The 24,637-nt window shown below is 39.0% G+C and overlaps 1 protein-coding gene across 1 annotated transcript in view; it reads left to right on the forward strand.

Annotated features, from left to right (window-relative positions):
• Nucleotides 1-6,390: 6,390 nt before the first annotated feature.
• Nucleotides 6,391-24,637, forward strand: part of avl9 (AVL9 homolog (S. cerevisiase)) — a 54,670-nt gene continuing 36,423 nt past the window's right edge. Inside the window, exons 1-4 of the mRNA XM_084048850.1 lie at nt 6,391-6,546; nt 15,200-15,320; nt 21,207-21,292; nt 23,042-23,113. Of these exons, the coding sequence (XP_083904976.1) occupies nt 6,466-6,546; nt 15,200-15,320; nt 21,207-21,292; nt 23,042-23,113 (360 nt within the window). The 5' untranslated portion in view covers nt 6,391-6,465. The remainder of the gene's footprint in view (nt 6,547-15,199; nt 15,321-21,206; nt 21,293-23,041; nt 23,114-24,637) is intronic.

The following is a 24,637-nucleotide window of genomic DNA, read 5'->3' on the forward strand; positions in this document are numbered from 1 at the left end:
ATCTCTTTATTTTGTTTTTGTGCAAGGCCTGCTGGTTGCTTCTGTTGTTTTTAGACTAGTAAAACGATGCTCAGAGCATGGGTGGTGCTTATATTCTAGAAACGAGATGTTTTTACTGTACTGCCTATTCCATGTGATGTCCAATCAAAATATGATGATCTGTCTTTAATAGTTTCTGAGCATTCCTCTGTCTTTCTTGTCAAATAGGCCTCTGTTTTTTTTTTAAACAACAGATGTAACAACAATCATTCTGTTATACCCTTTTTTCCTGTTATGTTGTGAACCCTGGTGCTTGCAGAAAACGGCACATTCTCAAGAGCGGACCTCTGCCTGACTTGAAGCAATAATTACCAGCCTTTTCATTAAGTAGAACTGCCTCACACTTCCCATCTCGCTCTCTCTCTCTCTCTCTCTCTCTCTCTCCCTCCCCTCTTCTATGCTGAGGCTGTTCCTCTTGATCTCCAGTCCTCTGCACCAGTGATGCTCAGCTCTAGTCCTGTGCGCACGCACCACTGCTGGTTTTCACCATCTACCAGTTAGTTAAACCATTGGTTCTCAAAGTGCGGTCTGGGGACCCCCAGGGGTCCTTGGGGCAGTACCAGGGGGTTCCCAGCGAAATGTGTTAATTTTGCATTCAATTCAGTTTAACCACTTGAGCCCGATATACAGTACCTAGGCTATTTGAAAATAGCCGATCTACAAGCACACAACGTGTCGCTTTGCGACACGTTGTGAGCTTGTAGAGCTGCTATTTTCAAAACAATCGTGCAAAAATGTTTAACATTTGAAATATGTTTTAAACATTAACACAAATCTTGTATGGGGAGTCCCTGGCACTAAATATCTTCAGATGGGGGTCCGCGACCAAATAAAATATCAATTTGGGGTTCCTGATATGAAAACGTTTGCGAACCACTGAGTTAAACCCATATACTTAGTTGTACATTAAAATGGCAAATCTCACAAGCATCGCAAGCTTGTAGATCCTCTTTTCTCGCAGATGTTTCGGCCATTTTTGCTGAACATTCACCTATTCTTGCAGAATTTGTCTTATTATGACATGCCCAGGATAGGGAAGCTAGGGCTCATGTGGTTCACTGGTTGACTGATTAGACAGCCAGAATGACTTATAAAGAACCAGGTAGGATGGAAAACCAGCAGTACCAGGGTCTCAGAGGACCACGATTGAATATCCCTGCCTTTGTAAAGCTTATTCTTCACTAGCCGTGATACAAGTCATATGACTGTCTTGATCCAAGGCTAGTTCTTCACCGGACAAGTAATGTTGGTGTTACTCCCAACCCACCTCTGTTGTCAATCCTCCCAACGTTGAACCAGGACCATTATCATCCTCTGATCACAAAGGTGCTGATTTTTGTAATGTTTACAGGGAATTTTGTTGTTGAAAAGTAATGCAGAATAAAAAAACATGTCGGAAACAGTTGTGCTGCTAGTTTTTAAATGCCCTCCCCCCTGCTCTAATTGATGCCATATACAAAGTGTATAAAATGTCCTTGGGTTGCTTTTCTTTTGGTCCTGTTGAAAGCAGGATGGCTTTCTGGTAAGACAGGCGAGAAGTCTTTGAACTATTGAAACCTGTAAGCATCTGGCTTTGCTCAATACTGTCAGAGCAGTGGATCCCATGCACAACTGGACACATCAAGGGGAATAATGATTATTGCATTATTTCTTTTTTTGCATAATGGCAACAGAACAACATGGCCAACAACAACATAAACAGATTGTACAGACGGCTGAGATTGAAAAACCCTGTGGTTAATCTCACATCATTTATAACAATACATATAGAATATCTCTGCTGTCCGGCTAACTCCAAAATGTTAATTTTTCAGGAAATGACAAAAACAAAACAAAAAGTGGAGTTAGGAGGTTTTGTTCATCATTGATAAGAACAGCTGAATGGACCTCCAAACTCACAATGAGGTTGGAGGTCAAAAGGGGGTGGAGCCTGGAGTCAGCAAAACCAGCTAACCCCCCCCCCTTTGATGGAGTTAGCTGGTTTAGCAGAAAGTTTGAGGATCCATTGCTGATAAAAAGCCAAAAATATATATTTCGGTATTCAAGTTGTCTGTTACTGAACCAAACAGTGGTGTAAAGTAACTAAGTACATTTACTTAAGTACTGTACTTAAGTACAATTTTGAGGTATTTTTTACTTTAGTGGAGTATTTCCAATTTTCAATACTTGTACTTCTACTCCACTACATCTCAGAAGAACATATTGTACTTTTACTCCACTACAATTATTTGAAAACTTTAGTTACCATTACTTTTTAGATTTTTATTACTAAACATACATTAACCACTTCAGCTCTGTATACATTTTGGCTATTTTCAAAAGATCTTTATACATTTTGAAAACTTGAAATGGGACATTCTGCATAATGAGTACATTTACTTTTGGTACTAAATACATTTTAATGACAATACTTTTGTACATTTTTAATTCTGAACGTTTGCTTGTACAGAGTATTTCTATATTGCAGTATTGACACTTTTACTTAAGTAAAACATTTGAGTACTTTTTCCACTACTGTCTGTTTACTGAACTGAACAGTAGATATAGATGTAGAAGTTAACAATACTGACCAGCAGAGGGCAGCAGTCTTATCAGATCCAGTCATACACACAGCTCCCATCAGTTTCATCATTTAATATTTATTATTCTGCATTGTTCACAATAGACAGTAGTATAATATTGACAGAACTAAATTCATATATATCAAGGTAATCCCACTTGTTATAACCTGGCTCAGGGAATGTAACAAAAGGGAAGACTGTTTCTGAAACATTGCAGTGGAAAGTAACTACAGTAATTACTTGTTACTGTAGTTTAGCCTTTTCTTGTACTTTCATGTACCTTGAGTCAATTCTACAGTAGCCTCGGAAACCCAGCCTTTTTTTTGTTTCAAAAGAAAAAAGGTAATTCTACAGTAATTCAGTAATTCATTCCATTAAAGGACAACCTCATTTTCAACCTATCTTCATATAATAGATCCTTACTATTGCTCCTGATAAAATTGTGTCATTTTATTCTACTCAGTCTGTGTCTCATAGGAGGGCTGTGGACACTTCAGAAACCCATCTACCAGTGACATCATCGTTAGGAAGTTTTTTTTTTCTTCAATATTTTGATTTTTATTAACGCAAGAACAATGGCTTCCATTATAGCATGCTAACTGTCCAGGAGTAGAAAGCCTGTAGTTTTTGTTTTTGTTTTTTTACATCTTTATTTATAATCTCATGAAATACAATACTAAACAAACACAAACAACATGGATTCCCCATCGATGATGTCACTGGTAGGCGGGTTTCTGAACTGTCCACAGCCCTCCTCTGAGACACAGACTGAGTAGACAAAAATGGTACCATGTTATCATGAGCATTGGTGAGGACCAATTATATGAAGACAGGTTGAAAATGGGTGAAGTCGTCCTTTAATCAAGCCTACTTTGGAAGGGCAAGGACTACTGAGTATATGCTTACAGATTTTGCTGTTATCAGCTGTTATTCCATTTGTTTCATTTAGTTTAATTTCCAGCACATAAGTCAATCTTTGAGAAAGCTTTCTTTTAAAGGGAGTAGGCTCCCCACTTTGGAGAGGGATTTAATTGGTATGACATATTAATAATGACATGTTTACAGTCAGGATGTGACCATTTGTCACCTGACTAACCATCAGTGCTGGGAAAAGTACTAAAATGTTTTACTTAAGTAAAAGTACCAATACTGCAGTGTACAAATACTCTGTTACAAGTGAAAAGTCCGGAATTCTAAATTTACTTGAGTAAAAGTACAGAAGTATTGGCATCAAAATGTACTTAAAGTACCAAAAGTAGAAAGTAGGCTACTCGTTATGCAGAATATCCCATTTCACAAGTTTTCAAATGTATGAAAATCTTTTGAAAATAGCAGATCTACAAGCTCACAATGCGTCGCATTGTGAGCTTGTAGATCTGCTATTTTCTTGTAGATCGGCTATTTTCACTCTACACCACTGCTAACCATTTCAATATGAAGATGTCCTACCAATCCATCCCTCTTGTTAGTTAGGCTACATGGATCTACAAGAAGAGTAAACTGTGTGGGACTAAACAGTGTGGGACCCTCTATGTTACATTGGCTATTTCTTTCCAAAATGCAAAAGCATAATAGGCTCTATGCACAGCAGCCATTTATCACTTCCTTCACAGGTGTTACGCTGTTACCAATGATACTAATGAAGGCTCTGTTCCATTTAGTGTAGCACAGTGGTTTCAACGAACCCCATAACTCTGAGAGTGTACAAATGGAACCAATAAATGGTTCCATTTGTACACTCTCAGAGTTACACACCCGTAAGGGGCCATTTGGAAGCCCATGAGGGTCCCTGGACCCCAACTTTAGACCCACTGGTGTAGCAGAGTGTTTCCAGTGAGCCAACATGCACAATATCAGCACCCTGACTCTGTTTGACCAGAATGGAACAGAGCCTTCATTAGTATCATTGGCAACACCTGTGAATGTCTTCATAATATGGCTGCTGTGAATAGAGCCTATTATAAAAAGCCTATATACATGATTTGAAAATGCACAGTGCATCATTATCAGACCTACATTTACCCTTCAACTTCTTGTTCATGCCCATAATGACTGGATATCTACAGGTTTTGTAGCAATATTTGGCCTTACATGCCAACTGTTCAAGCATGTTCAAATCATGTGTATTTTACATCATAAACATGTTATTTTTTTTAATTTAAATGTTAAATCATAATAAATGGCGACAGTAGTCGTCAAAAGAGCTACCTTTGTATGTACTTATTGTAATCTTACACACTCAAAGTACTCATTATGCAGAATGTCCCATTTCACAAGTTTTCAAATGTATAAAAATCTTGTGAAAATAGCTGATCTACAAGCTGTAAGTTAGATCTGCTATTTTCAAATGGCCGAAATGTAAATGAGGCTGAAATGGTTAATGTACCTTTTGTATTATAATCTAAATCTACAAAGTAACTAAAGTTTTCAAATCATTGTAATGGAGTAAAAGTACAACATTTAGAGGCAAATATTGTGCTTTTACTCCATTACAATTATTTGAAATGCAGTGGAGTAGAAGTAAAAGTACTGCAAATTGGACATACTCGAGTAAAGTCAAAATACCTCAACATTTTACAGTACTTGAGTAAGTTGAGTAAATATACTTGGTTACTTTACACCACTGATGATTAATAAAACAACCTCTGTGTGCAACTAAATCCACTCTAAACAATCAAGCTTTTTTTATTTTATGTTTTCTTCACTTTTTGAGGCTGTTTCACTTCTATGACAGTTCGCGTAGGGTACTTTATTGCCTTAACATTTGCTAAATTTGCTTTTCGATATAATATTGTATGTAATTCCCTTCGATAATAACTGTGAAAATGATTAAACAATTACATGACCAAACGTTTATGTTAACTAATTTTATATTTTCGACATCAGCGTTCAAGAACTCTAGCCCAGTATATCTTCACCACAATATGCCTGATTTCTAAGCTTGTAGATCTGCTATTTTCCATATTTTATTTATTAAAATATTTGTTTATGATTTTCGGGGGAAATAATTTAGTCAATAATGACATACAGAAATTAGGAACGCCAGGTTGAAAGTGGTTTAACAGTTCAACACGGCTGACACATAGTCAGTGGGGGAAAGTACATTTACTCAAGTACTGTACTTAAGTACAATTTTGAGCTATTTTTTTTACTTTAAAAGTATTGGAAATTGGAAATACCAATACTCCAGTAATGTTACTCCACTATCTCAGAGGCAAATATTGTTTGCTTTTTAAAGATATTTTTTGGGCTTTTTGCCTTTATTGATAGATGACAGTAGACTGACAGGAAATGGGGAGAGAGATGGGGGGGTGACACGCAGCAAAGGTCGTCGGGATCGGGAGTCGAACCCGCGACACGCTGTCAGGCTGGCATTCCAGACTAAGGTGCCTGGACCGCCACGCTGCGGCCCAGGCCACAAATATTGTACTTTTACTCCAATACAATTGTTTGAAAACTTTAGTAACTAGTTACTTTGTAGATTTAGATATTTCAAAACATGCATGAACCACTTCAGCCCCATTTGGTTATTTGAAGCTAGCAGATCTACAATAGCAAGTAGATCTGCTATTGTTTAAATAGTATTAAGCTATTGTTTGTAGATCTGCTATTGTTTAAATAGTATTACACTATTTAAACAATAGTATTAAATAGTATTAAAGTACTTTTCCCCCACCACTGTGTAAACAGTGGTGCCTTGTGCTTAAGGCAAAAAGAATTACCCCGTGCATGGAAGGCGGACGAAGCGGAAGAGACGTCCAGTTGCGTTGGATTGTGTTCCTGCCATAGATTCACCACAACACAACACACACACACCAGATCTAAACATCTGATCTACAAATCATCACCCACACACCTCTCTGCCATGGAGGCTCATGGTAAAGAAGACAGGGGTCCGGTTCTGCACATAGTGGTGGTTGGGTTCCACCATAAGAAAGGCTGTCAGGTAGGTCTAGGAGATCTAATAATAATGTCATGGTAGGTCTGTAATAGCCTGGGAAGGCTAGTTGGTCTGCTGTCTGTCTGTCTGTCTGTGAAACTATGAATCTAATATCTGATCTACAAGCATAGAGGTGTAAATAAAACCTTGGATCAAGACTATCCAGAGATGTATTTGATCGATTTTTAAATCGATCAAATACATCTCTGATAGTCTTGATCCAAGGCTAGTTAGTCTGCTGTCTGGTCTGTGAAACTATGAATCTAATATCTGATCTACAAGCATAGCTTGTGTTGTGGTTTGATGTGATCAGCCGTATTGCTGAGGTCGTGTGAGGTGTAAATAAAACATGGGGATCTTTCTTTCATTATGTCACACCAGGGGTGGAAAAAAGTACTCACAGTAATTACTTTAAGTAAAAGTATCAGTACTGCCATGTAAAAGTACTCATTATGCAGAAATCTCCCATTTCAAGTTTCCAAAAATGTATAGAAATCTTTTGAAAATAGCAGATCTACAAGCTCACAATGCATCAGCTTGTAGATCTGCTATTTTCAAATAGATAGAAAACATTTTTTTAGGACTGAAGCTGGTTAATGTATGTTTTGCAATAATAATCAAAATCTACAAAATAACTAGTAACTAAAGTTTTCAAATAATTGTAGTGGAGTAAAAAGTACCATATATTTGCCTCTGAGGTGTAGTGGAGTAGAAGTAAAAGTGTTGAACATTTTAAATGCTCAAGTAAAGAAAAAAATACCTCAACATTTTACTTAAGTACAGTACTTAGTAAATGTACTTAGTTACTTTCCACCACTGTTTATGATGGGAAGCTCAAATTCACAATCATAACATCTCTCGAGTCTGACATAAGTGATATTATTAGCCTTGGATCAAGACATAGACTCATTTTTGATCGATCCTGACATATAGCCTATGTCTGGAAGAATCAATAAAAATGAATCTATGACATTTCTGAAAAGTATTTTATACTTTGGCTATTTTTGAAAAACTGAAAATGTGTGCAAATCTGTGAAAAAAAATAAAATAATAATAATAAACTATTTTAGAAAACATTCGTAGAATCCCCAGAAGCAAAGATTTGAGTTAAAAAAGATTTCACAAATTTTCCACGATTTTTCAAAAAATAGCAGATATATACAGGTGCACGCTATGAGCTTGTAGATCTGCTATTTTTGAATAGCCCAAAGAAATCTTAAAATGACACAGATGCGTTCCCGGTTTTTATTGGGTTAATATGGTAATTCATTATTATTGCTCTCATGACACCAAAGAGGAGTGCACTGAGAGGAGACGGATCATTGGTGTGGTTCATTGTGCACGCTGTGTGCACACTGCTATGCACTGAACAACACACACACATACATTATTGTCTAATGATTAGACATGTTGTCTTCAACGTGTTTCAGGCCAAGGACCCCTTAGCAGAGAGAGAGAGAGATTAACCAGGGACCCCCCACACTACATATTGTATAAAACTGTGTTGCAGATGAAACTTTTCCATATATTTCATAGATGTCTTCATAGACTTGTTTGACATGCATTATATTTTCTATTAATGTTGGATTCGTGTTAATGTGTATTTTCAGACAGTTAACCTTTTAAAGGGATAGTTCACCCAAAAAATTACTTATTTTCTATCAACTACACACACCCCATGAAGCCATGAATTCGTGGAGATGTTTTAGTTTTTGTCGCATTCCATGAATTCAAGGCTTCATAGGGTGTGTAATCGATAGGAAAAAATACATTTTGGGGGTGAACTATCCCTTTAAAACCTCAATATAGTCAACTTGACTGTTGGCTCTGTACTTTTTTCCTCCACACCGAAAATAAGCCGATCTACAAGCTCACAACGAGAGCTTGTAGATCTGCTATTTTTGTCTAATGTTCCCCATCATCACACAAAGATTTGGCGGACCCCCTGTAGTTACTCTGAGGACTCCCAAGGTGGTCCCGGACCCCCTGTTGAAGAGGACAATGCTGTGCACAACACATTAAGACAACTGGGCAACGCTCGAGTGCACACACAAAGTGTTTTCCCCCGAGCCCACTCACACACACACATACAGTTATGTAAGGAGATGTTTTGGCACGTTCATCTATTCACCATAAAACACATTGTTTTGATTAGAAACACGAGCCGGCTCTTTTAGCCTGGATGTGAACAGTGAAGACTTCACATTAAGGCCTTTAAAAGCCCTTGATCAGTTGTTGTTTTTTTTCACTGGCCTAGTGGCCTTAATTAATATACAGCCGGCCATTGAACAAAAAAAATTGAGGTTTACTGTGTAATTATGTCTGTAAAAGCTGCTTTCCAAGGCTTATAGTTTAACTCTAAAGTGTCTCCCTGTCAAGTGAAGCAGAACCCCGAACAGATATAATGACAGAGACAACGGCCGTGTGTTCACCCCTGGGTAATTAGGGAAAGTGTGTGTGTGTATGTTTATTGCATGTGTTTTATATCCGGGAGTGTGGTCCATCAAATCCTGTGTTCTCTCGGCGAGGGCTGGCCAATATCACTTCAAATCAACATCATAACTATTTAAAATGTTGCTCTCGATTGCGATTTAATGAACGATTATATAATAAATATAAAAGCAAAGAAAAACAGTGAAAATGGCAGATCTGCAAGCTCGCGACGCATGCGTTGTGAGCTTGTATATCGGCTTTTTCACCTTCTTAACAGAAACAAAGATTTGAGCTTTTAAAAAATATATATATATTCAAATATTTGCACACATTTTCACGATTTTTCTAAAATAGAAGATCTACAAGGTCATAGCGTGGCACTCGGTGCCGTGCTATGAGCTTGTAGATCTGCTATTTTTGAATAGCCAAAGAAATCTAAAAATGACACAGATGCGTTCCCGGTCTTAAAGGGTTAAAGGCCAGACTGCACCAATGCAGCTAGTCGCAACTCCTTGCGACACAACAGTTTTAAGGCCAGTCCACACCAATGCAACTACTTGCAACTGCCTTTGGGGATAGTGCTGTAGTTGCATGTTGCAAGGAGTTACGTCGTGAATCACTGTGGACTGGCCTTAAAGGGAAATGCCACTAATTTTCAACATTGAACTATGTCTTTAATTAATACACCTTAGAGCTGTTGTGTGGAAATAAGAAAAAAAGTCCCCACCCCCTTCTATGTTGCCTATAACTGGATAATTGAGTGAGGTCATGTGATCAATGACACACGCAGGGTGTACTTTTGGCTGAGGGGGCAGAGCCAAAAGTATCCCCAAAAAAATCAATTATCCCGTTCTAAAGTTAAGTGGGTTATTGGCTCTAAATATCGGTTGTGATATATTTTCGGGTTAATTGCTAACCCTGAGAGAAGTAGGGGTAGGGCTGAGGGAACATAAGGCTGATGCCTTCACATCCTATGGATGTAGGCCCTATATTAGCCCTATTTCCTATTATAAGTAGAAAAAAATAGCCGTCTACAAGCTCACAACACACGCCGCGGTGTGACACATTAGTTCTTCTATTTTGGAACACTTTTGAATATTTGCCCAAAATAGGAATGCCGTAGTTAATGTGGTTTTAACTGTATTTGTTGCTGAATCACGCAGGATATCGTCAGTTCGGTTTTATCTTCATCTTTATCTCTTATCTCTTGTCCCCAAAGCAAGACAAAAGACACTGTCCTCCTTTTGTTGCGGCTCTCCACCTGTCTGTGTTGTTAACAGATGGAAGAGACTGTGTTTCAGAGGCTTTTCAATGCTGCTTGAAACGCAGCTGTTGTTCTTTGTCCGAGATAAAAGTGCCATTATTTAGGAGTGCCCACCCAGTGGCCTTACTGGCCTAGCACTAGCAGCCCCCAAAAGGGTAGTTTGGTTGACCACCACACATGCTCCTCTCCACTGTGAACAAAGTGGAAAAGCCCTCATCTTCAGAGAAGACGTGGTATTTTATGATATCTCGAATATGACCCGTGGAGCAGTCTGCTGGCAGCGTTTGGAGTGGCTATCATCATCATTTGGCTTTTAGGTTCAGGTAAAATAGTCTGGTTCCCCTCCGGTGACGGACGTTATCTGATATCTGCCAAATGGCCTCCTGTGTGTGAGGTATCGCAAGATTGGGTTCCTGGGCTGGCGATGAAATCTCTCTCTCTCTCTCTCTCTCTCTCTCTCTCTCTCTCTCTCTCTCTCTCTCTCTCTCTCTCTCTCTCTCTCATATTTCTAATTTCCAATACTTCTACTCCACTACATCTTGGATCCAAATATTATACCTTTACTCCACTACATTTATTTGAAAACTGTAGTTACTAGTTACTTGTAGATTTTGGTTGTTATTACAAAACCTACGCTAACCACTTCAGCCCTACATTTCGACCATTTGAAAATAGCCGATCTACAAGCCCACAATGCGTCGCGATGCGACGCATTGTGAGCTTGTAGATCGGCTATTGTCAAAAGATTTGTATACATTTGAAAACTTGAAATGGGACATTCTGCATAATGAATACTTTTACTTTTGGTACTTTAAGTACAATTTGATGCCAATATTTTTGGACTAAATTTTGAATTCCGGACTTTTACTTGAAACTGAGTATTTTGCAGTATTGATACTTTTACTTAAGTAAAATAACTGGCTACTTCTTCCACCACTGTCTCTCTGTCCCCTGCTGCCTATCCTTCACAGACCCCCCAGAGACAGTCTTACATATCCCCTTATATAACTACAGTACATATAGCGTGTACGTATGATGACAGACATGCTGTCGAGATGTGACATGTGTTGATGTTACATGACAGTTGAGTGCTGGATGGTTAGACTTGATTTAAAAAGAACACAACATAAATTGTATATTATTTGCAGTGTATCGTTATATTGCTCACATTTATTTTAAAACGCGTTCTAGCAAGTTCTAGCACAAAGCCTGTTCACCCATTAAGACCTGGAACTCATCTGTGTCATTTTTTTATTTGAGCTAAAAAGCATTGTTTTACACTTTGGCTATTCAAAAATAGAAGATATACAAACTCATAGCGCGGCACCGAGTGCTATGAGCTTGTATATCTGCTATTTTTTTTTAATCGTGAAAATGTGTGCAAATCTTTGAATATATAGATATGTATTCTCAAATCTTTGCTTCTAGTGGGTCCTGGAACTAAATATTTTGAGATGGGGGTCGGTGGCCAAATACATATAATTTTAGGGGTCCTTGACATGAATACGTTTCAGGTGTTAATGGATTAAATCATATTTAACAATTCACGGTTAAAGAATATCTCCTCAAGTAGGTTGTAGACTGTATTCCAACACGACAGACTCTCCTATATAGCCCGAAAGATCATAAAAAACAGTTCAAATCCTTTGGGAACTTGTCTTGAAATAGTTAAAATGCATATATCGTTGCTGTTAGGCAGAAACCTTGTATCTCCGTATTTCAACTTTTTATGTTTTCTTTCGTGAAGTAATGCCCTACTTCATCATACTAACTACAGTAGCATACAGCCGATCTACAAGCCCACAACGGCAATGTTTTGCTATTTTAGAAAAATGTTATAAGTAAATGTGAAAGCGGAGAAAGTGTCTCTGTGGGTTTTATAAATATTGAACCAGTGTAGATTATTAACAATAGCTTGTTGTGACTTAATAATAACTACAATGGATCCATTGTAACACAGGTTCTTTTTTCCACTTCCTGAAAAGTAACCGATAAACGGTTTCCAACCGACATCGACAATAATATGATATCAAAGTTAGGTGTCTCATAAAGCATCCACAACAAATCCAAGTGAATAAAACCAAAACAAATCTAGTTTATAAAAACAGCTCATTTTGCAACGTGTCGCGTTGCGACGCATTGTGAGCTTGTAGATCTGCTATTTTCAAATATTTTAATATATTATTCAAATAGCCTATGTAGAAAATAAAGCTAAAGTGGTTAATGTATGTTTCACTAGACTAGTTTCAACTAGTAACTAAAGTTTTCAAATGATTGTAGTGGAGTAAAAGTACAATATTTGCCTCTGAGATGTAGGGGAGTAAAAGTATTGGAAATCGGAAATACTCAAGTAAATACCTCAAAATTTTACTTAAGTACATGTACTTAGTTACTTTCCACCACTGCTTCCTATCCAGCATTAGGGTGTGGGGTTCTGCAGTTTTGCTAACTCCGCTGTTCATGTTTTCCCTAAACCTCTAAAAAGATAAGAATGCTTATTATTTTAGGTACAAGAGCTTGGGACAGTTGAGAGATTGGAAATATTAAGCGCAATTTACACTTCGTCGTATGGCGGTGGCGCGTGCCGAAAGTAGCCGATCTACAAGCTCACAGCGCGTCTCATCGGTGACACGTTGTGAGCTTGACGACCTGCTGTTTTGGGTGCGCGACACCATCGTACGGCTTTAAGCGTAAATTAAGCATGAGCCTGGCTATTGTTTCTTGAGTCGAGGACTCCCAGTCACATGATGTAGGAGCAGAGAGCTGTGTCATCTGTGGCCCTGTTTAACAGCTGACTGTCTCACATTCACTGTCCTGTCTCATCCGCTTTCACTGTATTCTCATTTTCAACAGGGGGTGTAAAGTAACTCCATTTTGAGGTATTTGTACTTGAGTGTTTCCAATTTCCAATACTTTTACTTTTACTCCACTACATGTCTTAGGCAAATATTGTACTTTTACTCCACTAATGTAGTTACTAGTTACTTTGCCGATTTTTATCTTTTTTGCAGAGTATTATCACAAAACATACATGAACCACTTTAAGCCCTATATACATTTCGGCCATTTGAAAATAGCCGATCTACAAGCTCACAATGCGTCGCATCGCGACGCATTGTGAGCTTGTAGATCGGCTATTTTCAAAATATTTTTCAATTTTTAAAAAATGTTATACACTTGAAAACTTGAAATGGGACATTCTGCAAAATGAGTACTTTTACTTTAAGTACATTTTGATGCCAATACTTTTATACTTTTACTCAAGTACATTTTGAATTCCAGACTTTTACTTGTAACAGAGTATTTCTACATTGCAGTATTGATACTTTTACTTTGTAAAACATTTGAGATTTTTTTTCCACCACTGATTTTCAACGTGGCAGCTCTGGGCTTGGTCGGTATGCAAGGTATTTAGAAGTCCCGAAGGTATGATTTTCAATACCGTAGGCTCCTCTCTGTTAAAACGGATAGAGATAGTCTGTATTGAGGTGATGTGTTGAACGCATGGGCAGGCAGTGCCAGTGTCATCAGTTCCTCCAGCAAGGTGTGCTGAATCCATGGAAGAAGGCTGCTTATTTCCTAATCCTATCTATCCATTATTCTATGGGCCATTAAACCCAGCATGACTTGTCTAAGTAGGCTAATTGCATATTAGACACAGCATGGTAGGCTAGACAATCAATGTCATACAGAATCAGAATCAGAATCAGGTTTATTGTCACATCACAGGTTTACAAGGTAAAAAAGTGGGTGAAATTCGTTTTTGTACAACACTCCCATCGCAACGTTAAATTCCGTAGAAAGAAGAGTGGGGAGAGAGAAAAAGAACATGCTACAATGACATGCTACATTGAACATGCTACAATGACATCTACATCTAGCTCAGTATTTCTTTTATTCATTTGTTCCTTCTTTTTGTTTTTACACATACAGTATACAATGGTGAAATGTCAGGGAAATAACGGATCCAAGCAAGGATCCAATATTTACATTACCATCTCATCTGTCTTACATGTAGTTCTTCCCATCGATCAGAGCATTAGACCTAGTTTTAGGTTGAATCAGAGCATTAGACCTAGTTTTAGGTTGAATCAGAGCATTAGACCTAGTTTTAGTTTGAATAAGAGCATTAGACCTAGTTTTAGGTTGAATCAGAGCATTAGACCTAGTTTTAGGTTGAATCAGATTATTAGACCTAGTTTTAGGTTGAATCAGATTATTAGACCTAGGTTTAGGTTGAATCAGATTATTAGACCTAGGTTTAGGTTGAATCAGAGCATTAGACATAGTTTTAGGTTCAATCAGAGCATTAGACCTAGGTTTAGGTTGAATCAGATCATTAGACCTAGTTTTAGGTTGAATCAGAGCATTAGACCTAGTTTTAGGTTGAATCAGAGCATTAGACCTAGTTTTAGGTTGAATCAGAGCATTAGACCTAGTTTTAGTTTGAATAAGAGCAATAGACCTAGTTTTAGGTTGAATCAGAGCATTAGACCTAGTTTTAGGTTGAATCAGAGCATTAGACCTGGATTTAGGTTGAATAAGACAATTTGACCTAGATTTAGATTGAACTTGTTTTGAAAGGAAACCATGCAGATTCCGTTTTAGACCTGTGTGTACATGTCACCCTCATCCACCCTCAGCCGTATCAATAAATCTTATCAATACAAAGTGACATGATAAAAACGGCAAGCTGTGCAGGCGAGACAGAGATGGATTTGGAAATACTGGAAAAACGAGAAGCTCTCAACAACTCCTGGGGGAGAAATGGAGCTCTCTGGTTTAGTGTCTGTGGTCTAATGCTTCACTCTTACTTCCTTTACTAATGCCTACAGGCAACTTCTCTTATCATTATGTCATCAGGCTAACGTAAAATACGAGGTGTGTGAGTGTGTGTGTGAGTGAGTGGTGCATTTGACTTTTGAAAGCCTTTCTAAACGGTGTCATGTTTTTCCTCCTCAGGTGGAGTACTCGTACCCGCCTCTCCTTCCAGATGAGGGTCATGACAGTAACTCTGTTCCAGATGAGTGGAAGTACCTGCCTTTCCTGTGCCTTCCTGACGGCGCCCACAACTACCAAGAAGGTACAACAACACTGTTACTGATGATCACTACAGGGGTGTCTCAATGGTGGCCTTCAGCAGCTAATGCACAGATCACATAACTGCAACTTTATGGGTTTGATCCTTTGGTCTTTGGTACAGGCTCACACACAATGTGTGAATCAGTCACTACAACCACCCAATGTTGTATCTGATGATAATAGCAATGGTTCTAATGTTCTGTATACTGTATGTCCATGGTGCATGCAGCTTGGCCGAGCGTCTGTGCTAACACAATAGGCTCTATGCACAGCAGCCATTTTGGAGATAAATTGGGCCTCTTCCTTACTTCCTTCACAGGTGTTACCAATGATGCTAATGAAGGCTCTGTTCCATTCTGGTCAAACAGAGTCAGGGTGCTGATATTATTGTTCGTGTTGGCTCACTCTGCTACACCAGTGGGTCTCAAAGTGTGGTCCAGGGACCCTCATGGTTCCTTGAGGGCGTTCTAAATGTCCCCATTTGTACACTCTCAGAGTAATGGGGTTTCTTGAAATTGAAAGGTTTGAGAACCACTGTGCTACATGAAATGAAACAGAGCCTTCATTAGTATCATCATCACAAATACAAATAGTGTCATCTCTGAAATACATTTTTTACGTTGAGTAAAAGGGCTCGACTGCAGTCAGTGCACTGACAGGCTGCGGTGTTGTTGCTGCTGACAACCTTATTGACCCTTTCAGTCTAAAATGAACGCTTAGACGGTTAAAGTCAAGGGTTACAATTGAAACCGTGGCCGACCGTGTTTGAACAGATAAGACACAGGCTATTTTTGGTTCACGGCACCAGCGTGCAAATGTGTAGTTTAAGACGGTTATTTGGATCTGTCACTTGCTGGAATGTTGTGGCTGTCACAGTCAGCGTTCATGTGACTGTCCTGTGGTATAAGTCACTACTGACCTTGGATCACGTCACACAGTAACCCATGTATGGAATTGATAATGTACACGAGTGAAAAGGCCAGATAAAGACCATTCATTGTTTACATTTGGATTTATCTGATCATTCTCATCCAGTGATTTCCAGTGGATATGACAGTAGGAACAGTAAAGTACTCGACAAAGATATGATGTCTTGTGATTTACCCCGTCCTGTTTTCCTCCAGTGGCCCCCTCCCATAAATATCGAACGGTCCACAAGAGCTATTATAGGAAAAGACAACTGTCAGCCTATAAAATCTTTCCCAGTTTTATCTCCATCGAATGAGAAGATAGATTTGCGGAGAATCCAACTGCGCTCCGACTAGGCAACGTAATAATGCTCATTCCATAGCCTATAGAGCCCTATAGGCTATGGAGTAAATATTTTTCACAGCAGCTATATTGAAAAGAAATGTGGCCTCTTCTTACTTCCTTCACAGGTGTTACCAATGACACTAATGAAGGCTCTGTTCCATTCTGGTCAAACAGAGTCAGGGTGCTGATATTGTGCATGTTGGCTCACTGGAAACACCAGTGGTTCTCACATTGGGGTCCAGGGACCCTCATGGTTCCTTGAGGGGGTTATAAATGGCCTCTTACGGGTGTGTAACTCTGAGAGTGTAAAAATGGAACCAAATGGACCCGTAAGGGTCCATTTGGTTCCATTTGTACACTCTCAGAGTTATGGAGTTCCTTGAAATTGTAAAGGTTTGAGAACCACTGTGCTACACTATATGGAACAGAGCCTTCATTAGAATCATTGGTAACACCTGTGAAGGAAGTAAGGAAGAGGCCCAATTCTTTTCCAATATTGGCTGCTGTGCATGGAGCCTATTGGGCTATTTCGTCATTTCATCCTCCCAGGTGTGCACTGTAGATCCTCACAACATGCGCCTTTATCAGATGAGTGTTGTATGAATGTTTCCATTTCTCTTGCATTGTTAATAACAGCCGTTACAAACACACGTCACAGACGTCACAGATAAATCGCATACCAGTAGGGGGCGTGGCCAGGAATAGCGTGTATAGTAATCTCTCAAGAACAGATTCAGAGCTGCGCTACTGAATCTGTCTGGAGCCCCGTTCAGAACGTGTGCGCGTTAGCTTACAAGTGGGCGTGCCTTCAGATCAGGAAGCAGGCCACGCTTTACCCAATCAAATGTAGTGGGCGGGATTTACATCAGTGCTCTCGCTTCCCACTGGAAACAAACCGAAACTCATTTAACAATAGCGTCCTCGGAGCCGACAAAACCACGGAAAGTTAGTAACATTTGAACTTGCTCTTCCATCATAGAAACAAGTGGGCTTATAACCGAAATGATTTCACAAATGGCAGAATTTGTAAATCTCAATTAGAAGTATAAACACCTCACTCGGCTCAACAAAAACAAACATTAGACTGCTCAGTGGTATGGCTGCTAATAACCCTACACTACTACATGTAGATAATGTTTAAAAATCGTGCTCAAAGCCACGGCAGCACGATGATGTCTATCACAAGTATCCCTGGAGCCACTGGTAATGTGTTCCCATCACTGCAGCCGTGTGAGGCCTGGACTGAAGGCTGCTTGACGCATGCAGTCCACACACTGGGTCTTTTCTATAATCTGACTCATAAAAAGCAACACCAGGAACCTCCCTCTGCAGTGCGGTTGTTTGCAGAGACAGCAGGCAGTGACAGGAACAAGGAGCATGTCTGCTTAAGAGATCGTGAGAGATCGCCGGGAGCTGTACAAGAAAGGGGGGGTTATAAGGCCATACTTCTTGCTGTATTTATTAAGCGCTGCTAGCCACTTTTGTATCTGACTTGGTGCTTGTATGCAGTGTTGTAAAGTAACTAAGTACATTTACTCAAGTACTGTACTTCAGTAAAAATGTTGAGGTCTGTTTACTTTACTGGAGTATATCCAATTGTCTATACTTTTACTTTTACTCCACTACATTTCAGAGGCAAATATTGTGCTTTTACTCCACTACAATTATTTGAAAACTTTAGTTACTAGTTACTTTTCAGTTGTAAATTACTACATTATAAAACATACATTAACCACTGTAGCCCTATTTTATACCTATAGGCTATTTGAATATAGCCGATCTACAAGCTCACAACGTGTCGCATTGCGGCACGTTGTGAGCTTGTAGATCTGCTATTTTCAAACAGTCTAGTACTTTTACTTTTGGTACTTTACGTACATTCTAATACCAATACTTTTGTACTTTTACTCAAGTAAATTTTGAATTCCAGACTTTTACTAGTAGCAGAGTACTTCTACATTGCAGTATTGATACTTTTAAAATGTACATAATACAAGCAGAGGTGGAAAATGTTGTACATACAACATTTTCCACCTCTGCTTGTATGTTTGTAATGTATGAGTATGGCATAAACTGCTTCAACTATTACACTAGAGAAGGATAGAGACAGCAGTAGCCTGTTTTGATCTTTAATTAGCAGTATTTGCAACACCTGGGTGTACTGTAAGGCACTGCTTGCTTCACACTGGTTGTGACATTATCTTTTTTTACTATTGGTATTAGTCACACAGATACAGTAACTCTCTCAGTAACTACTTAAGCCCTATATCGTCGGTGTCCAGCCGGGACCAGCTAACTCCATTTTCAGTTTTTTTTTTTTTTTTCATAAATCAATGCTATTGAACCCCCTTTACATCTGTGTAAAGTTTTTTTTTTATAATAACCTATGAAAAGTATTGAAAAGCGCCTCTGATGAAAACTCCCAACTCCATTGGATCCTCAAACTGTCCGTCAAAAACAAACAACTCCCCCCTCCTCTCATGCTCTCCACTGCTGCATACTATATATACAGGGTTTTTGCCAATTGTCAAATATAAATACTACAGATTTAAAAAAACGTAATTCAGACTTTTTTTTTTTGACCAATTGTCAGATATAAATTTGGACAGTTTTCACTGTGTAATTTCAGCGTTAAACCAATATGCAGGATGTGACTGAATATCACTCATGTCAGACTGCATTTATGCTTTACCCTCCACCTTTAGCAGAGACTTTAAGTGAACAGTCATTTGCTCTCGGCTCTGGTCACCGTTTTGCGGGGTGTTTTCACCAACCCAGTGACTGGAAGGTTTAGGCAACACACAACACACAACAGTGTAATAATAAAATGTTGATGGATAGATGAAACTGTGGTTGTTATTGTTAGTGCAGTAGGCTACAGATTTGATAGGCTACAGATTCTATTATTCATGAATGTATTTTTTTTATTGATATGCCATTTATTTATTGTTGGTGTGCCATGATTGCTTTTGTTAAATACATTTAGTATTGAGTATTGAGGCAGAATTGTTTGTTGTACTCAACTGTAGAAGAACAACAGTGGTAACAGTTAGATCCATGGATGTTTCCAATGCATGTTAAAATAAAAGTTGTTTAAGTACAGTATTCAGCTTGATCTATACTTAGTATATGAGGATGGCGCACACCATAAATAGCTGATCTCCAAGCTCACAATGCGTTGTGATGTGTTGTGAGCTTTGAGATTCATTGTCAGCTGTTCTTATCAATGATGGACAAAACCTCCTAACTCCACTTGAGCTGGATTTGGGTAAAGTGGTGATAATATAATGACACATGCAAGTATCTGATAATATATAAAGTCACAATACCAAGTTTGATGAGGCAGTATTGCTTTGTTTTAAAAATATAAGGTTTTCTTCATTTTCTGAAAAAAATATATTTTGTTTTTCATTTCCTGAACAATTACCATTTTGGAGTTAGCTGGTTCCGGCCGGACAGCAGAGATATAATGAATATATCATAACAGTTTTATTCTAACATATCATTTGTCGTATGGCGAAGAGAAATGGCAGATCTACAAGCTTGGGCATGTACATCTGCTGTATATCTTGCTTTATCTGCTGTAGATCATGACTTTAACCCATTAAGACCTGGAACTGTGTCATTTTTAGATTTGAGCTAAAAAGCATTATTTTACACTTTGGGCTATTCAAAAATAGCAGATATACAAGCTCATAGCGCGGCACCGAGTGCAGCGCTATGAGCTTGTAGATCTGCTATTTTTGAAAAATTGTGAAAATGTGTGGAAATCTTCGAATATATATTTTAAAGCGAACCGTTTTTAACTCAAATCTTTGCTTCTGGGGGTCCCTGGAACAATATATTTTGATGAGCACCACTGATATAGAAACATACGTTTTTCAGAATACTGTTGAGATTTAGGAGACGACATGTAGAATCGGCTTCAGGTCTCAATGGGTTAAATGAATACTCCACTCCACATTTTGCTGTATTGCAAAATATCTCTGGGCCTGGTAGCTGCATGTGCGTAGCATCCATAGGAGCCTGTAACCACGTTACAAACCACTCTGCCAATGTCCTCAACCCGAACCCAATGTGTGTACTCCATTTCCGCTCCACAGAGGCTGTTAGCAATGAGTCTGTGTGGGGCCGTTCCTGTCTTTAATGGGCATGTGTGTGTGTGTGTCTGTGTGTGTGTGTGTGTGTGTGTGTGTGTGTGTGTGTGTGTGTGTGTGTGTGCGTGCGTGCGTGCGTGCGCGTGTGTGTGTATATTCCGGTCTTTAATAGTCATCCTTCGTTCCACAATCAATTCTCTAATAAAAGTCTAAGTATGTTAGTTGTGGCTCTGTATTTAACCATGCTTAAATTCACAGCAGCTCTGTCGCGTTAAGATAGTGTGTCTGATTAGAATGTTTGCATGCTTCTGTTTGCAATTGCATTGTAATTCATTGAGACAGACAGTAGGAAATTTGAGAGACAAACAGTGTGGGAGAGAAGGTGTAGGAGAGACGGACAATAGGAAATCTGAGGATGATCTCAGATCTACAGATATGCATCTTTCTTATTAAAGATTCTGTTGTTTCTATTTGATGAGCGTCAGATCATAATGGCTTGTTTTGTTTATTTTTTTATTGATGTGGTTGTTCTGCAGACACTGTGTATTTTCACCTTCCCCCTCTGACTGAAGACCTGAAGTGTGTGTACGGAGTGTCCTGCTACCGACAGATAGAAGCCAAGGTTGGTACCCAAACCAATGTTCTCCTCGTCTTGCATGTCATATATTGCTTTTTAATATCATACCAAAATATTAGTAATATATTAATGATAATATATTTAACCACTTTCAACCTAGTGTCCCTATTTTGGGCGTGTCTTTATAGACAAAATATTTAAAAAATGCAACAACCAAAAACAAACAAAAAATGGACTCATTGTGAGCTTGTAGATCGGCTATTTTCGTGCGACACCGTCATACACCAAAGTATAAAATGGGACTTATGTGATTCATGTAATAATAATATTAAGAATAGAGAGCCCAGAACTGAGCTCATGCTTCCATCAATGCATAAGGAGTGAGCAGGCCGCTTCTTATCACCTGACAGGGGGGAGTTTCCCCGGTAGGACGTAGCGCGTGGAAGGAACATGTTATTCCAACCAGTTCTTTTCCCCTGCATCAGGCGCCCCGGCTGACCAGGGGAAGGCAGTATAGAGACCAGGATTACTGCATGTTTTTGTGAGGGTACCTACCGTAGGGACACGGGGAGAACATACAAACTCCATACAGAAAGGCCCAGACTTGCCGTGTCTTAACTACTGTAGGACTTACTGATATGAGTTTATGTAATACTCCAGCTGAGGCCTAATTCCTCTTTGGCTGGCTGGTAGACGGTTGGTTTCCCTTGCAAGAGACCCGAGTTCAAATCCATGTGGAGACACTAAGAACAACAACTAGTGCACCTGTGAATAATGGCAGTCATCATTATCATTAACAGAAAACTAACAATGTAAAAATCACTAAACTAACAGCCTTCATTGTTCTGTTTACCTTTTGATAAGGCATGTCATGAGCTGAATTTAGCAGGATTTAGAAAAACATGGCCATGCATTCATCTTCAGTAGACTTGACTACTGTAACGGTGTCTTTATAGGTCTCCCCAAAGAAAATCTATCCAGAGACTGCAGTTGATTCAGAACTCTGCTGCTCGAGTCTTTACTAATGCCAAGAAAGTGGAGCATATCACTACAGTTCTTCAATCCTTACACTGGCTCCCTGTGGGTCAAATAATTGATTTAAAAATACTGCTGTTGGTCTGTCTATAAAGCTTTGAATGGTTCAGAATCAGAATCAGGTTTATTGTCACATCACAGATTTACAGAAGTAAAAGTGGGTGAAATTATTTTTCGTTCCCATCATAACGTTGTTTCCATAGAAAGAAGAAGGGGAGGAAGAAGAAGAGGGGGGGGGGGGGGGACAAGTGGAAAAGGAGATCAAACAAGAGAACAAAAAAAAACTACATATTTACACTAGTACCTGAGATAACATTTAGGGCCAAATCTTATCGGTTATTGGTTTAGGGCCAATATTAATTTTCTGCTCGTACGATATTGTGAACCATCCAGATCTCTAAGGTCATCTGGGAAAGGTCTGCTTTCTGTCCCAAAAATAAACGTGGGGAAGCAGCATTTAGTTTTTATGCACAAACTCCCAGAAAAGTGCAGGTCTGCTGCCACCATTTTTCTTTTTCTTTCTCTTCTGGACTGTAAATGTATTTATGTTTTACTACTTTTGTTTGTTGTGTCCTAATGTCATTTTGTAATTGTGTTTTCCTTTGCTTGGTGTTTTGTGTAAAGTACATTGAATTGCCTTGTTGTTGAAACATGCTAAACAAACAAAATTCCCGTGCCTTGAAAGTTCAAAGACTGACGTGAGTCACGCGCGTCACATGCGGTACTCATGATGGCTTTTTTTTTCTCCTCTTCCTCCAGAGCCTGAAGGTGCGGCTGGCCGACGTTACCAGGGAAACGGTGCAGAAGAGCGTGTGTGTCCTCAGTCGATTGGTGAGTCACACGGAGGGGTCAAGGAGGGCCATGTTTGCGTTTGTTGGCCTTTTACAGTGACTATTAGTCAGTGGTGGGAAGTAACGGAGTACATTTTCTCAAGTACTGAATTATCAATACTTTTACTTCTACCCCATTACATCTCAGAGGCAAATATTGTACTTGTTACTCCACTACAATTATTTGAAATCTTGAGTTACTAGTTACTTAGATTCAGATTATTAGAAAACATGCATTAACCACTACAAGCTATATATACTTCGGCTATATGAAAATAGCAGATCTACAAGCTCACAACGCGCCGCATCGTGGTGCGTTGTGAGCTTGTAGATCTGCTATTTTTGAAAGATCTGTATACATTTTGAAAATTTGTAAAATGGGACATTCTGCTTAATGAGTACTTTTACTTTTTGTACTTTAAGTACGTTTTGAAGCCAATACTTTTGTACTTTTACTCAAGTACATTTTGAGTATGTCTACATTGTGGAATTTATACTTTTACTTTAGTAAAACATCTCAGTACTTCTTCCACCACTGCTATTAGTTCAAGCTCACATCGCCCCAGTAGTGGAGGACGAGTAGAGAATTTCACAACAGTGTGAGAGATATTTAAGATTAAGATATCTAAGCAATATCACTCAAGGTGGAGTGCGGTTTGTACTGAATATCAGGACGGCTGTGGTTATGCTTGGCGCTCGGCCACAGCACGACCTCCTCGAAGTGTGATATTGCTTGTATGTAACAGTTCTACAAGCACCATTTATTTAACAGCAATAAGCAACAGCGGATAATGATTTGTTTGTTTGTTTAAGCATTTGGCTCCGCCAACACAAATAGTTGTCGGACTGGACTGTTGCCAAGCAACGCATAAACATTTTCCTGCACACCAGCTTGCTGCTTTGTATCTACTATGTTACCACAGGACAGCTACTTTGTCTGTATGTTTACATTAATTGTGCAAACAGTGAAATAAGAGTCTGTTGTTGACAGTCAGGTTGGTGGCATGTGTGATTCTAAATCTTGTGACACTGAACAACCCGAGATGGCAAAGCATCGTTCCCGACCTTTTCACCCACACTTTGAACATTCGTCTGGAACGGAAGGGGAATATCACTCATTTTCAACATTGAACCATGTCATAATATACCTTAGAGCTGTTGTGTGGAAATAAGAAAAACATTCCCCCTTTCTATGTTGCCTAGAACTGAAGAATTGATTGTTGGGGTCATGTGATCAGTGACATACGGCCGTAGTACTCTTTGGCCCACCAATCTCACTTCCAACTGGAACAGTGCGACTTGAATATAAAGTTAAGACTTGTTAAAGCATTTTCAGCCAATTGATTTATATTATCTACAAGTACAATGTCTTGTGAAATGTGATGTATAACCATATGCCATTATAAACTAATACAAGTCACTCTGTTTCAGCTGGAAGTGAGATTCCCCATTCTAGTGAATGAGGCAGCCTAGATAGTCCATGAGCCAGACAAGATTTCATTATCAAACGAGTGGGCAAAACCAT

Source organism: Gymnoscopelus microlampas (genome assembly GCF_963454915.1).
Source record: "Gymnoscopelus microlampas genome assembly, chromosome: 22".
Classification (NCBI taxonomy): domain Eukaryota; kingdom Metazoa; phylum Chordata; class Actinopteri; order Myctophiformes; family Myctophidae; genus Gymnoscopelus; species Gymnoscopelus microlampas.